The sequence below is a fragment of the Camelus ferus genome, chromosome 1 (genome assembly GCF_009834535.1).
Source record: "Camelus ferus isolate YT-003-E chromosome 1, BCGSAC_Cfer_1.0, whole genome shotgun sequence".
NCBI classification, from domain to species: domain Eukaryota; kingdom Metazoa; phylum Chordata; class Mammalia; order Artiodactyla; family Camelidae; genus Camelus; species Camelus ferus.
Window position 1 is genome coordinate 92,881,188 of NC_045696.1, and position 16,814 is coordinate 92,898,001.

General features: G+C 39.6%; 1 protein-coding gene across 1 annotated transcript in view; it reads left to right on the plus strand.

Annotated features, from left to right (window-relative positions):
* PLCH1 (phospholipase C eta 1) overlaps nucleotides 1-16,814 on the plus strand; it is a 198,116-nt gene that overhangs the window by 110,547 nt on the left and 70,755 nt on the right. Inside the window, 4 exon segments of the mRNA XM_032485844.1 lie at nucleotides 501-647; nucleotides 2,805-3,048; nucleotides 10,873-11,002; nucleotides 14,683-14,853. Coding sequence (XP_032341735.1) covers nucleotides 501-647; nucleotides 2,805-3,048; nucleotides 10,873-11,002; nucleotides 14,683-14,853 — 692 coding nt within the window.

Here is a 16,814-nt window from a genome sequence, read left to right on the forward strand (position 1 = left end):
AAATTGAAATAATACAAACCCACATACTGCCATCATCCACCTTCAACAATTGCTGAAACATTTTGCCAATCATGTTTTTTGTTAATTGCATTTTAAAGTATTATCATAGGATGTTTTTACAGCTGGCTATATAAAAGCTCACAAGATTTAATGTGCAGTCTGAGAACTTGCTTTATGAACATAAATTCAAGTATCAAATTACCGTCGGTCTTATACCAAAAAGCGCGTTGCCAGTTAGAACAAAAGATGTTCTGTGCAGCAGTAATGCATTGTTTATCTAGAAGTAGAATTTTATTTCTGTCAGTAAGACTTTTTACTGGCTTAAGCCTGATGAATCAATTCTTGAACTGCTCTTTCCAGATTACCTCTTCTAAATTTGTCTCGTGGTCCTTGGCGTTTTGAGAGTGTGAGTCAAAGGTTTTATTTGACAGTAAGATTTCTGAACACCAGGGCACACGTGCATTGGGTGAGAGCTGAATGTGCTGTGATCTCGTTTGCAGTTGAAAGATGCATGAGTGTGATGCAGTCGGGGACACAGATGATCAAACTGAAGCGCGGGACCAAAGGGCTCGTCCGGCTCTTTTACCTGGATGAGCACCGGACTCGCCTCCGATGGAGACCCTCTCGGAAGAGCGAGAAGGCAAAAAGTAAGGACATCTTCTGGATTCTTTGCTTGGCTTAACACAGTAACACATGGGTTATAACTGAGTGGGCTCTGTGGAAGCTTCAGATCTGTAGAACTTTCCTATTTTTGCAGGTTTTAGGGTCAGTTGTTAGAGAATGTGGAGAGACCAAAAAAGTGATGACCATTTATTCTTTTGTTAATTATTTTGGGGGAATTTAAGTCCGTAAAAGTTTTCTTACCCATGAGTGCAATAAATGGTAATATTTCCCCTGTATTGGAGACATGTATTTTTTTTCAGTTGGGATATTGAGATTTTACACTAAAGGCCTTTTATTTTCCTATAAAAAGTGAAGGACATTATAAATCCAATGGGATTTAATGTATATGGCCATATTCTGAGCACGGTTCACTGATGAATGAGATAACAGAGTTGTTTTAATGACATCAAGTAAAATAGCTTTGATCTGCCTCCTCCGTAAAGCCTCTCCCACACCTTTTACACTCAGCACCAAGTCTGCATTTGGTCCTCCGTCACGTCTCTCTTCGTCTGCTCCTTCCTTCCTGTTTTCACAGGAACCTTATTGACCCAAATTCTCTTCAACTTTCTGGTGGCCTGTTTTGAAGTCTCCTAACCAGTCTCCACTCTGTAATTTCTTCTGCCCCTGTCAGTTAAGATGCTTTCCTGTCCAAGTCACAGATGACCAGGATGAAATCAGGCTTACACAATGCACACATTTATTCTCTGGCATAACAAGAAACGCAGAGATTGTCTGGCCACAGGTGTGGGGTGCTGAGTCTCTAGTTCTGTTTCCCTGAGTGATCTTGGCTCTGTCCCTTGTGTGTTGACCTTGTAATCAAGGCAGCAGTAACATGGCTTCACAACTGCTAGAATCGTGAAGATGCAGAAAAGGTCCATCTCTTTCTTTTGTAGAGAGGAAGAACCCCTTCCCAGGCCCTTCCCTCAAAGCAGAGTGCCCATGTCTCCTTGGTTAGAACTGGGTTACGTTCCCACAACTAAATCAGTCAGAGGACATAGCAATGGGGCCACCCCAATGGCTTAGACCCACCAGAAGTTGCCCTGGGGCTGGGCACAGGCTCATTTCCCCATGAGTCATGTGGAGAATGACTTGAAAGAGAGAAAAATTGGGACTCTGCCAGTAAGGCAGAGCAGACGGGTGGATGGTGTATATGGGCAATCAATGTGATTGCAGCACTTCAAGGGGGAGAGTACAGCTCAGTGGTAGAGCGTGGGCTTAGCATGCATGAGGTCCTGGGTTCAATCCCCAGTACCTCCATTAAATAAGTAGAAAAATAAACCGAATTAGCTGCTCCCCCAAAGAAGATATTAAAAAAAATGCAACAATTCTCATTCATGTGCCAAAACAAGTAAGCAGACAAACAAAAAACTGTTTTAATCTAAAGTAATCCTCCTTTCCAATGCTTCTCTGATGCAGACCTGCAGTGGCTGCCCCACCTAAATAATGCTGATCTCTGGTCTTACTCCAGCTCCCCCAGATCTAGCCTCTACCTACCTTTCCAGCTTTGTCTCCCGTTACTCTCCCTCTTGAGCTTCTCACTCCAGCGTAAACAGCCTGTTCAGCATCCCTGCTGCGGGTCCAGCGTTTCCGTGTCTTCATGTCTCTTCCCCTGGGCCGCCACCTGGTTCCCCGCCCCCGCCTCTCTAAGCTCTGCTCTGCCTTCACCCTCACAGCTTTCTCTCTATAAATCCCAATCACATTTAGCTCTGCTGTTCAGTTCCTACCAAATGTGTTTTTTTCCCTTTGACGTTGAACTGTCATCTTACGCGTATTATAAGTCGCCAAAGTCGGCTCTAGGTCTTTGTATGTTTTCCCTGCATAAATGTAGAAACCACACATTTGACATATTATAGCCCCCTTTTCTCCCAGTCTTCCTGCCCTACCAGGCATATCTGTCTTACTGTCATAAATTTCAACACATCCCGACCCAGCACCCTGGAGAGGTAAAGGGGTACGTGGAGAAGGTTCCTGGCAGGAAACGATGAAGCTTGTATTTCACATTCGAACTTCACACCACAGCTCACAGATGATGGATGTGTTCATCTTATTTTTAGATTTTAAGACGATCTGGCTTTTCTTTCTCTTAATCCGTACGCATATCTTCACCTGCCACGTAACTGTGTCTCCCCCTTCCCCCACAGTTCTTATTGACTCCATTTACAAAGTCACTGAGGGCCGACAGTCTGAGATATTCCACAGACAGGCTGAGGGGAGCTTCGACCCCAGCTGCTGCTTCACCATCTACCATGGCAACCACATGGAGTCCCTGGATCTCATCACCTCCAATCCCGAGGAGGCCCGCACCTGGATCACAGGCCTCAAGTACCTGATGGCTGGCATCAGTGACGAAGACTCTCTTGCTAAAAGGCAGAGGACCCACGACCAATATCCTCCCTAGAATGTTAAATTTGAACTGTGCGTGTATGTGTGTGTGTAAGGATTAGACTGTATTTTCCCATAATTTTGAGGCTTAAAGCCACTTTCCTTGCTGTCTCTTTATTTACCTCTCCCGAGCACTTTTCTGTCCCCTCCTCACTCTCACCCCAAGTAAACGAACATACAGAACATGTAGGAAGTTGAGCTGGTGTGAACTCAGGAGCAGGCTTCTTCTGAGGAGCCTGGATTTGGCGTCACAATCTGAGAAGTCTCCAAAAGCAGCCTGAAGTTTCCTAAGAGAGATGAGGTAGCTGGGGAAGCACCTATTTGAATTAGAGAAAATCCTACTTTGTTAGGAAGCCCTTTTAGTTTAACAAATGCTTTTGGGGTTCCAATTATGTGCCCGGTATTAAGTTCTTTCCTGCTTTTTCTCTCTTCTTAATTCACAGTTTGGAAACTGAACTGATTGATATTCAAGGGGAAGTTATTTTTTTACTTAACAGGGTTGACCCTCTCTGAACGGTTCAAGGAAGTGGAGTCCGAGCCTCATTCTTGATTAAACCTATTCTCATGGTCCTGCGGTGCTGACAAGATCAGTGATTCATGTGCTTGGTCTGAAGGCACCTCTTCTGCTGGGTTCAAGCTGCTCACGTGGCATGCTTGGCCTTTCTGGCCACAGTTTCCTTCTCTGTAAATCGAGGGTATTAGATTTGCTGACGGCTCTGGTTCCCTTGTTCACATTTTGAGCGGTCTTAAAGGAACATGATCGCCTTGTCCATGTGGGGAATAGTGCTGCCTCCTTGCTCTTGCACCCGAATTTTTCTCCAGGAGTGATGAGCTTGTGCTGCTCTGGCTGTAATCCCTCACCCAGGGCGTTGTTGGAGCAGAGTGGAAATACTTAGTCCATAGAAGGATGTCGACTGTGCAAAGGTCGAAGCTGATGAGTCGTGATGTTTCCATCGGTATTCACAACATGCAGCTAAATGCACCTAGGATTCATAAATGAACAAAACACAAACATAGGGATTAACTTACTGTGCTTTTTTTCTGTGAGTTTGGGTCTTAACTCCTTTACATTTGATAAAAAACGAATACTGAATCATTAAGAATGCTTTCTGGGGCAAACCACAGATCCATACTAACAGTGCCTAAAACAATAAAGAATATTCATTTTCTCATGCACAAGAGATCTGAGGTGGAGCAGTTTCAAGAGTTGGTTAATTCAGTGGCTCAGTAATGTCATCAGAGACTTGGTTCTGCCATTCTTGGCGTGTTGGCTTGGTCCTGTAGCTGGATACCTTTGGGTTAAAGAGATCTGTGGCAGCTCCAAACACAGAGAAGCCCTGCCCAGAGGAAGCAGAGTTTCTTCTTATAAACTCTTTTTTTTAAGAGCAAAGAAAGTTTCCAGGAGTTTGGCCAGAAATGCAATTGCAGACCCATCCTAAACCCACCTCTGACAAGGGAAATGAACATAATTGGACTTTGCTCTCAGGTTGCTTTGCATTCTTAAAAACTGAAGACTCCAAAGAGTTTTTATTTGGGTTCCATCTGCTGTCATATTAGAAATTAAATCTGGGAACTTCAAAAATATCTCATTAAAATATGATAAACTCTATTACATATTGACATGTTTTTATGAAAAATAACTTTTTCAAAGCAAAAGAAATTAGTGAGAAGGGTGGTATTGCTCTGCTCTTCTGCAAATCTTTAAAGTTTCCCACATATAAGATCATATCATCTAAAAACAGAGATAATTTTTTATTTCTTCCTGTCCAATTTGGGTGCCTTTTCTTTATCTTTCTTTTTTTTTTTTTTTTTTTTTTTTGCCTAGTTGCTCTGGCTTGAACTTCCTAACACTATGTTGAGCAGAAGCAGCGAAGGCAGGCATCTGTGTCTTGTTCCTGACCTTAGAGGAAACGCTTTCAGTCTCTAATTATCGAATGTAGTATTTGGTGTGGTCTTTCTCATACATGGCTTTCATTATGTTGAGGTAGTTTTCTTCTATTCCTGTTTTGTTGAATGTTTTTATCATGAAAGGATGTTGAATTTTGTTGAATGCTTTTTCTGCATCAGTTGAGATGATTGTGGTTTTTTTTTCTTCATTATGTTGATACAGCATATTACATTGATTAATTCTCATACGTTGAGCCATCCTTGTATCCCAGGAATAAATCCCACTTGGTCATGATGTATAATCCTTTTAACATGCTGTTGAATTTTATTTATTAGTGGCCCTTGAACAATGCAGGAGTTAGGGCACAGACCTTCCAAGCAGTTGAAAATTTGAGTATAACTTTACAGCTGGCCCTCCAAATCCGAGGTTCTGCACCTGTGGTTTCAACCAACTGCAGATTGTGTAGCGCTACAGTACTTCTCTATTGAAAAAAAAATCCACATATAAGTGCACTCACATATCTCAGACCCAAGGTGTTCAAGGGTCAACTGTATTTTGTTGAAGATTTTTGCATCAATGTAAATAAGAGATAATGGTCTATAGTCGTCTTACAGTGTCTTTGTCTGGCTTTGTTATCAGTGTTATGCTGGCCTCATAGAATGAGTTAGGAAGTGTTCCCTCCACTTCAATTTTTTGGGAAAAATTTGAGAAGGATTGGTATTTGTTCTTTAAATATTTGGTAGAATTCACCAGTGAAGCCATCAAATCCAGGACTTTTCTTTGTTGAGAGATTTTTGATTACTGATTCAATATCCTTGCTAAGTATGAATCTATTCAGATTTTCTATTTCTTTGTGGTTTAGTTTTGGTCGGTTTTTTGTTTCTAGGAATTTGTCCATTTCGTCTAGGTATCCAATTTGTTGGTGTACAGTGGTTTACAGTAGTCTCTTACAGTCCCTTTTATTTATGTAGAATAGGTAGTAATGCCCCCACCTTGCTTTCTGATTTAGTACTGATCTCTTCTCTTTTTCTTTTTGTCCACCCAGTTAAAGGTTTGTCAGTTTTCTTGATTTTTTTTGAAAGAACTACTTGGCTTCATTGATTTTTCTCAATTGTTCTTCTATTTCATATCCACTCTCATCTTATTTCCTTCTTTCTGCTGTCTATCTTTTTATTGAGACTTAATTGGTGGCCTAAAATATAATCTATCCTGGAAAAATGTCCCCTATGCACTTGAGAAGAATGTATATGTTGTTGGATACAGTGTCTGTATGTGTCGGTTAGATCTTGTTGGTTTATTGTGTTGTTTAAATTCTCTGTTTTCTTAATTCTGTCTGGTTGTTCTATCCATCATTGTGAGTGAGGTATTGAAGTTTCAAGTATTACTGTAGAACTGTCTCTTTCTCCCTTCAGTTCTGTCAGTTTGTGCTGTATATATCTTGATAGTCTGTCATTAGATGCATAAATGTCTGTAATTGCTTTATCTTCTTGCTGTATTGAGACTTCTATTAATACATAATGTCCTTCTTTGTCTCTTATTACTTTTTTTGATTTAAACTCTGTTATCTGAATTTAGTATCGCCACCCCTGCTCTCTTTTGGTTATGATTTGTATTGAATATTTTTCCCTGTCCTTTCATTTTCAAGCTCTTTGTGTCTTTGGATCTCAAGTGAGTCTCTTATAGATAGCATATAGTTGGGTTATGAGTTTTTATCTATTCTGTCAATCTGTCTTTTGATTGGAGAGTTTAATCCATTTACATTATAATGATTATTGATAAGGAAGGATTAACATGTTGTTGTGCTGTTTCTTTTCTTTATGCTGTATAGCTTTTTTGGTTCCTTGTTTCCTGCATTACTGTCTTTTGTGTTGATTTTTTCATAGCAAAATGTTTAAATTCCTTTCTCATTTCCTTTTGTGTAAATTCTATAGCTGTTTTCTTTGTGGCTATTTTGGCCATTACATTTAACATCCTAAAGTTTTAATATTGTAGCTTGAATATATACCAGCTTAGGTGAATAGGTTTTTGAACCTAATTTGTTTTGTCCATGTTTACTAGCAATGGAATGTTTTCATATGTAAATTAATCAGATTAAGGGCTGAGAAATTTCCTATTCTGAAAAATATGCTATCTGGAAAGCAAGTGTACCCCAGAACTACACAGAGAAAATACAGAAGAGCTGATATTTATGACAGTGAGGAAAGAAAAGGAAACAGGAAATTAATGAATAATGAAGAGAAAGCTGATGTCAAAAACAGGGAAAGTTATGTTGAGTCAGGGAACCACTCTCATACAGATTTGTCAGAATTTGGTAAGGGTTTAGATAATATCTTAATAATCGAATGACATTCTTGATTTGATACACATTTAATTACATTAATTGAGGAGAACAGAGCTGGGATGTTCATTATCATTACATTTCAATTAGGCCTGAAAATTTCAACTGTGAATGAATAATGAGATTAATGAATCTTAAATGGTTGTATGAAGAAAATCCATCCAGTATAAAGTGAAATCCAAGTTACTTCTGCAGGATGGCCATGTGGAATGGCAGCAGATGCAGCACTCACTTCTGTCAGAAGCAATCTAGTGTTGTGGTTGAGGACTGAGACGGGTGCTGCCCTGTCTGGGGTTCAGCCCCGACCCTGCCATGTACAGTGTAACTTTGAAGGAGTCACCTCAGCTCTTCTGCTTCAGAGTCTTTATCTAACATGGTGATGATGCTAATGATAGCACACACCCTGTGTAGTGGTGTGATGATCAAATGAGTTGTTATACACAAAGTGCTTCGAATGCTGTCCAGCACATAGCAGGCATTTTATAAATAGTAGCTACTGTAATTGCTCACAAGAGATCAGGATTGGCTAATCTTTTGCTTTCCTGTTCAGATAAATTGACATCTGAAAGCTTGGTGGCCCCAGCACGCAAAGATGATGGCATTGGTGCCCAATCTCAGCATTTTCATCTGTCAGATCTTTTTCCTCCACGATTCCCCCAGTTTACCTGTCAATACCACTAGGGAAATTTTCACCTCTAAAAGACTTGAGGCAGTCCCATGGATGTTGTAAACTGAAGCCTCACACCTTCCCTGTAAATCAGGAGTCCTACAAACTGCAGCCTGAAGGGCAAATCTGGCCCAGCACCTCTTTTTATGTGGGCTCCTGAGCTAAGAATGGGTTTTCAATGGTTGAAAAAAATCAAAAGAAGAATAAAATTTTGTGATGCATGAAATTTTATGAAATTCAAATCTCAGCATCCACAGATAAAGTTTTATTGGAACATAACCATGCCAGTTCACTTGTGGATTGTCTCTGGTAACAATGGTAGAGTTAAGTAGTTACAATTGAGACTGAATGGCCTGCAAAACCTACAGTATTTACTATCAGGTCCTCTACAGAAAAATGTCCCTATCCTGCACTAAATAATAACACTCAATGCTTTATTTACATTCTTCCAAAGTTTTTTGATAAAAAAAAAATGAGGCTGTAACTTTTCATTCAGTTTTTACTCTCCTAGTTTTTCTCTGTGGAATTACTATCTCTTTTCTTAAATTTATCATGCACATGGCTGTGAATCATTAGTTCAGGGCTTTCTTGGGTGCTCATATCTTAATTATGAAGAAGAACTTTGAGATATCAGAATACTTTTACCTGCCGTTGTATCTTATACCATATGTACTGTTACTGAGAGAATGGTTTTTCCTTTCATAGCATCCTAGAGTTGGAAGGGGCTTCCAGGTCATCTAGTTATGCTCACTGACAAGGTAGATGAAGAAATAGAAGCCCCAAGAAGTGATATAAGTGGCCCTCTGTCACAGGGCCAGGTCAGCATAGAACCCCAACTGGTGTGTATTTCTTGGTCCGATTCTATCTCTGTTTCTGCCTTACCAACCGCATGTCTCCTAGACTGATCGTCAATACCAGCTTGTGTGTTGACACTGAAGGTCTTGCAGAGACAAGCTGACCCAAAATGGTTTGTTTCTGCAGAATATCCATGCTTAGAGTTTGCTTGCCTCTGCTTACTCTCTGGAGAAGTCAGTGAGATGCTTGGGTAAAGAAGTACAGAATAAAAGGATGGAAATACTGCTATCCTTGGACTCATCTCATCACTTCTTTAATGAATTTATTTCATGGGGCACAGAGCAGTGTTACGGTCAACAGAAATAGAGCTTATGAAATGGACACTGTGTTCCCAGAAAACAGGGAAAAATGGGATTCAGGTACTTACTAGTAATTGCCCCAAGTGATTCACTCTGGTGATTCTTCAGTCATTTCTCCCCTAGTCCTGGGTCACCCTTTAACTTCCAGGTATCATATCGAATGAAGTCCTGCCTGAACTCTACGAGGAACAGTTGAATTTGGAAGAACTGGGCTGGTTATTTTCAAGTGTTATGAAGGGGACAAAATGTGAAACAGGTAGTTGCTATTGAAAAATCACTTCTATTTTACTTTAGAAGAAATAAGACTTTAACTTTCTGGTTGTTTTTACTTTATAAGGTACAATCTCCTATAGTCATAATCTGACTCCTGTAAGAAATGTAAGTGTTCTGAGTTAGTACTGGGAGGTTAGTTAGTCTTTTGTCTTAAATGAAAATCTCTCAGTTTGATGTCACCTGCTTGATAAACTAATATTACTCATTCATCCTTTCTTCTGACCTACTCCCATTCTCCCATTTCTTGGATTTAAACCTAAGCCTTTCCCTACTGGTTTTATTCCATCACCTTCATTCTTTTCCTCTTTTCATTGCCCTTTGAATTTTGAAGCGCAGTTTGGTTTACTAAGTATACACACCATTCCTAACTTCTGTAATTTACCCCCAACAACTATGAATCATACATTTTTAAAAAGCCCCCTGCTAAAACTCTTCCATTTGTTGCCATAACTCTTCTTCCTCACGATGTAAAACAACCCAAGGCTCGTCTTCTGGAGGGTCTTTTCAAATCTCTCTTCACATGATGTAAGTTCTTTGTATCTAAACTCATGTCCTCAGGCATCTGGTGTCATTCCTGAGCTTTGAGAGCAAACTCTAGCCTGTCAGGCTTGTAGTTTCTATCACTGCCCTTGATTCAGAAGTTGGGGTCTATTAGGTAAGAACCAGCAAAGCTTAGCAATAGGAAGAGGCACAGCATAGAGACAGGCCTTCTGTGTAGGAGACAAGAATGCTAGACCAGGTTGCAAGAGACGTAGGTGTGAGGCCCAGTTCTCTTACTAGTACTTCCCAAATTTCTCCCTCTCTTCTTTTATCTGAACAATGAGGAGATTGAACAAGATGGTCTAAATTTCTAAATGTGAGTGTGGGACTGAGAAAAGGGAATTGAAGAGATCATGTAGTGTGGGGTATTATGAAGGTAAAAAAAGTACTTGATGCAAAAATCACGGAGGGAGAAGATAAGGCCTGAATTTGGTGTCTTTGGGGTTTCGTTACATCATTGAGATGCTTTAACTGTTTAGATAAAATATTTGAGTTAAAAAAGCTTCCCAATGATTTGGTTTGAGTCTCATTTCATGGTGAAGGGAATCACTTATATGTGCTCCCCCCATTTCTTTTTTATTTTTAAATGTTTTTAAAAATTGAAGTATAGTCCATTACAATGTGTTAATTTCTGGTTACAGCATAATGTTTCAGTCATACATGTACATGCATACATTCGTTTTCATATTCTTTTTCACCATAAGTTACTACAAGATACTGAATATAGTTCCCTGTGCTGTACAGTAGAAACCTGTTGTTTATCTATTTTATATATACTAGTTTATATTTGCAAATTTGGAACTTGTCTTTGTTAGTACCTCATGAAACTGAAAGCCTGTGATTGCAGGGCCTCCTTAAAGGACTTTCTTCTCAAGTTTGGTGTTAATGATGAATGTCCTGTGAATATTCCGGGAAAGCAGTTTTTCTTTTGACAAAAACACAAGAGTTTTTCTTGACTTTTCTGCAAGTGGGTGAAGCAGACCTTTGAGGAAGCTGATAAGAATGGTGATGGCTTATTGAACATTGAAGAGATACACCAACTGATGCATAAACTAAATGTCAATCTGCCGCGGAGAAAAGTCAGACAAATGTTTCAGGTATGTTTTCCCATGGGGTTGTCTTTACATAATATACACATGGGAGGTGACTGATGTGCTGAGATATTTCAAAAGGCTATTTTGTCTTGTTGGAAGTTGATATTACCTGCTCTATGTTGTTCTCTTTTTCTTTGAAGAGAGAGAAATTGTATTCCCTCAAGGAAAAGAAATGCTTCCTAAACTTAACCTGCATCCACAATTTCACATACTAAAATGCTTTGATATTATCGCTGCTGTTTTCGGAGAGTAATTATAGGCACCTGACACTTAAATAATGGGGTAACTTGATCAGTTCCCCTATAGAGGGTGATAATATTTCATCTGCTGATGTCACAGGCTGCTGTGAGGATCAGAATAAAGACAAAGTAACATGAAAAAATAGCCCTTGGCAAAATCCTCAAGAGCCCTCTCTTTTGTTTCAGAGGAGTTTAAGATTTAGAATCCATAAGGCTTAGAAGTGCTGTATCACTCCTACCATTTAGGAAGCTGTCCAGAAATTCACTCCACTGCTTGTTGGTGTTAGTTGAGACGCCCTTTCCCTGTGGGTAGGTCCTTGAGGAAAGTCCTTGGGCCCGAACTCACCTGCGGTGCCCAGTTGAGGCTGTATTTACTCTTCCGTCCAAGGAGCAGAAGTGATTTCTGTTAAGTTGAATTTGGTGCAAAAATAATGTCATTGCTAGTAATTAACTGGAATATTAATTTAGGAAAGGCTCTTATTTGGAGAGAAGTCATATGCATAATCTATGTTTTGCAATGATTTTCTAAGTGACTAGGTAGGTGATATTTGTTTATGTGTAAAAATAAGTGTAGGGGTGGTATTTTATGATTAATGTTTTCGTGCTCCCTTTCTTTCCTTTTTTAAAAATGTTCATCTTTTTTTAGGGGGGTAGGTAATTGGTAATTAGGTTTATTTATTTTTATTTTTTAAATTGTTTTGGCCATTTTAGGTCATTTGAATTTCCATATACATTTTATTTATTTTATTTTTGGAGGGGGAGGTAATTAGGTGTGTGTATGTATGTATGTATGTATGTATCTTAATGGAGATACTGGTGATTGAACCCAGGACCCCACACATGCTATGCCTGTGCTCTGCCACTGAGTTTATACCCTCCCCAAAAGAGATTTTGTTTCCTAGCTACATGCTCTCAGAGGTGGTAAGGGCAGAGACAACATGAGGTGTGAGTGGCAGCAATGAATGGAAGATGGAGGCTGGCGTGGATCTGTGACCTCTTACAGTCACGGATCCTGTGGTCCTGTCCTTGGAAGCTGGAGATGGTTGTACTGGGGGAAACATCAGTGCAAAGTCCCATTGCACTGAGGAACAACATGAGGGAAAGGAAAGAAGAGGAAGGAATGAGATAGGCTGTGGAAGGAACCAGAGATGGAGTGAGGGACTCTGGAGGGGAAATTAGTTGTCATACAAGGAGCGAACTGTCCTTAAACTGTATGGAGAGGTTGGCCATGTTCCCAGGCCTTCCTGGTGACATCTCACTTTTGTCCTGTTGTGGGGAGCCCTGCCTCCCCATCTGTTCCTTCCATAGGAGATGTTCATGGTATGGGGGAGATAGCTGCTTCTGAAGCCAGAGAGGCCAAACTTAAAGAGGAGGGCAAGGTCTATACCTACAGAAATGATGATTTGGGCAGTCCTTTTTGGAAGTAAGAAAGAAATAAAATAAGATATTGAACTGGTTTTACTTCTGTATTTTTTCCCTCTTCAGATACCTTTTATCTCTAAAGTATCAAGTATTTTAGAGGGCAAACCAGGAAATGTTTATGTCAAATGTCTTTGCAAGTCTTAAGTAAATGCTTTAGAGAAGTTTTAAGAAAACATTAAGATCTCTTTTTATGACTTTAGATTTAAAGCTTTAAAGATGTCTCAAGCGGGGCGTGACTGAAGAAGCAGCTGGGCCTTCTGTATGTGGGATATTTCTATCATAGGTCTTGCATGTGGCAGGGTTCTGTAAGTGCTCGGATGGGAACAAGGATCTTGGTAGTATTTTAAGGAACATTTTCTTTCCTCCTTTTTAAAAAAAAATTTTTTTTGGACTGAATTGCTGGTGAAGACATTAAAGCCTTCCTAGAATTTTCTTTGCTTTTTTGTTGCAGTGCAAGATTCAACCGATTTTTTAGAAAAACAATCCTTTAAGGTATGGGTAGCTTCTTTTGAAGTCTTTGATGCTGTTGTTTAAACCTCAGAGCTTAACTGTTCTTAATTGTTGAGGCATTTCCAAGGAAGTCTTAAAAAATGTATCAGCTCTCTATCCAGGGTTAGATATTTTGAAACAAAGTTATGGCAGAAATATGAACCTTTGACCTAGTTCTTAGGGTGTGAGGATTCTACAACCAAGAGCCTCAAACACCAAAAATGTTGGCATTCTGTAGATCAGTCTATCTCTACCTTTAAAGTGATGGGAGGCAAAGCAGTCAGCCTCACAAAGAAACTGTGTATGATTTAAACGTTGGTCAAAGTGTTGGCTCATAACTTACCCAAAGTTAGCAAAGCTTAAAAAAAATGTTTTATATGCTCTTTGACTTTCAAAACTTTGTTTAAAACCATATACCGTGTGACCACACGTCACAGAATCTATGCATTTCAAAAAGCCATTCATTACTGGTCAGTTTTTGTTACAACTGTGTTCATTTAAAATAAAGAAGATCATGTAACTGGGTTGGTTGCTCATAGTTTATCCCCAATGGCTTTATGACAAATTCAGCCAATCTGAAGGAAGGTACGTGGTGAAAGATTCTTGCTCAATAATTACTAGGAACAAATAATTCCAATTAGAAATCAGTCCAGATGAATTTTTCCGGTTTCCATGGAGGAAAAGCAGAGAGGTGGCCACGCTGCTGACGACTATCAGAGCAATGAGCTACCTGTGCCGAATTAAGAGAGACACTGGAGTAGATGAAAATAACATTTCATTGAATTGCAGTTCAGAAGCTGATGAGAGACTGCTATTTTCATCATGTGTTAAATGTGTTTTCTCTCTTTTGTTCATGGTTAGTCTTGTCCAAGATTTCTCTTTTTTTTTTAATGCTACTTCAAAAGCCCAGCTTTTGGTTTACAAGGCCAGTGATCTAACCCCTGAGCTATGGAGCCCTCGCCTCGATCAGCTTTTGGTTTAATCGCTCACCTTTGAGGTTATATCTGTTTGTTTTCTATTTCATTGTGTTCTCCTTTTGTTTATAATTTATTTCCCTCTGTTTTCTATAGCTTAACTTGTTTTTTTTCTAGCTTTTTGAGTTGAAGTATTAGCTTATCTGATTTTAATCTACCTTGCTTTTTAATAAATTGAAAACGTCAGTTTTCTCCCTAACTGCTTTAACTTCATCACACAAGTTTTAATAACTGGTGCATGTGTTTACTTACATATGTTTCATTTCCTATTTAGAAATGTGTCATATGTTTCCAGACACAGTTTTTTAAAGCTTTCATTATTGTTTCATTTACTGTGATCGGAGAAATTCCTTTTTGTCTGGTTGATTCTTTCTAATGTGAAACTTTTCTGTGGCCTCATCTGTAGTCATTAAGTTGATCCATGTGTGCTTGAAATGAAGGTGCTTACCATTTGTGAAAGGTGTATTACCTTTTTTATAGTAAATACTGTCTCCCACACAGCACTGAATTTCCTATTTCAAACTCTCACACCGCCTTGTTCTTCCTGTGCCTCTTTCAGGAAGCAGATACAGATGAGAATCAGGGGACTTTGACATTTGAAGAGTTCTGCGTTTTTTACAAAATGATGTCCTTGCGGCGGGACCTGTATTTGTTGCTCTTGAGCTACAGTGACAAGAAAGACCACCTAACTGTGGAGGAACTGGCTCAGTTTTTGAAGGTGGAGCAAAAGGTATCATTAGATTCTTAAACTGAATGTTTGCCGAAAACAACTTGTGAAAGATTCATGGGTTTCTCTCAGGGTTGGGTGTACGTCTACTTTAAATTTAGGATGGGGTAAGTGTCACAAGTCCACAAAAACCTTACCCAAGAGCTATTTAAAATGTGTTTCTGGTAGCTTTTAAGAGGGAGTGACAAATCAAACACTTAATACAATTTTTTCCCTTAAATATGCAGATGCATTTGCATATTTTTCCACAAAGTAATGAATATTAACTCCAGTGTTTCCTTTCTGATAGAGTGGTAGTTTTTTTTCATACAACTAACATAGCTAGGTATTAATTACCTGTGACATAGTTCTTAACCATCAATATAGTAACTCATGGCTACATCCCTTCCCCCACACCTTGCCCTGTGCAGCTCTTCCATTTGGCTGTTCCTGAGCTGTATACTTGATAATAAACCAGTAACAGTAAGTAAAGCGCTTTCCTGAGTTCTGTGAGTCATTCTAGTGGATCTTGGAAACTGACTCATGGAAATTGACAAAAGACTTTCTCCTTGACTAGGTGAACTCGAGGCAGGCTCTTTTGAGCCATTTTTTCTATGAGGTTCCATTCTTGGGCCTTGTCCTCAAGAGCCCAGTTGTAGCACGAACCCTAAGTCAGTTTAGCCAGAACCCCTCTCCTCCATATCTGATCACCCTCGATATCTGATAAGATTCCTCATCTACCACTATTCCCCAGGGCATATTTGATCTCCCTGGCCTGCATTCAGGAAGAATCCCATTAGGGTGGGTTGGCCAGAACCCCGTTTTACGCCTGATGCTTCCTCCACTGACCCCTACTTTGCTTCTTGACTAGAAATCTCCACTATACTGAGATCTCTTTCGTCTTTTGCAATAGTTACTGATTAAAATCTGTTTTTGCTGCTTTAACTACTGTCCAGTTCTGGTTTTTCCTTGATAGAATCTCCAAATTTGTAGGGGCCAGGCAGAAATGTGGGTAGCCTGAGCACTCATTTGTGGCTGGCGTATGAAGTGGGGGCATTCTGTGGGGCTGAGCTCTTAAGCAGTAGGGTCTAATGCTAACTCCACATGCTTAGTGTCCAAACTGAATGGCATGGTTGGGTACCCAGTTAGTGTTGGAGAATCAGAGATTTGGTGGTGTCACAAAAAAGACACTAGACCTGGTAATACTTTACCCCGTTACCAAATCACATACATTTTAGGAATAACAGATTCAGATTTTATAAAGTTCATTGTTACTTTCTTAAGGATTAAACCAGCTAGCGTTAGCAAAATGTTTTATCCAAATCAATTATTTTTAATTAGTTTGACAATTTGGCAAGTGCTGAGATTCTCCATTAACAAAGTTAGCTATAAGAGGTAGAAAATGGGAATGAGGTAATAGAAAGAAAAAAATTCTTTGTTTTTTCTTTTGCCCAGAGGATATGCCCCTTCTAAATCTCTATTCCCAGCTCCTGCAGTTATAACTACTTTGTTCTCATCAGAAGATCTCTTCAGGGTATAGTGGGAAGAATACTAGACCAGGCATCCACAAGACCTGCATTTCACACCCTGCAAGCCTCAGTGGTTGGAGAGTCTTGGGCAGGCCAGTCAGCATTGCTTCTGAACTTTGGTCTCCTGATCTGTACTAAAGGAAGCCGACATCTCCCTTTCTTATCTCATAATGTCAAATTGAAGACTGATGGGGATCATGAATGTGGAAACCCTTTGACAGAGAGATTCAAAAGCACAGCAATGTGAGAATTTAAAATTAAAATGTTTAAAGCTACTGACTCCAAATGTTATTTGGGCTGGTGGAGTTAACCCAGTCCATTTGAATAGCAGTAGTGGATGTCACTTGCTAAGGCACATATGTTTCTTCCTCCTTTTGGTTATATTGACATTTAACCAGTAAATTTTAATTGAGGAAAACAAAAGCCAGTGTTCTGTGACATCTACCCCTGGCAGAT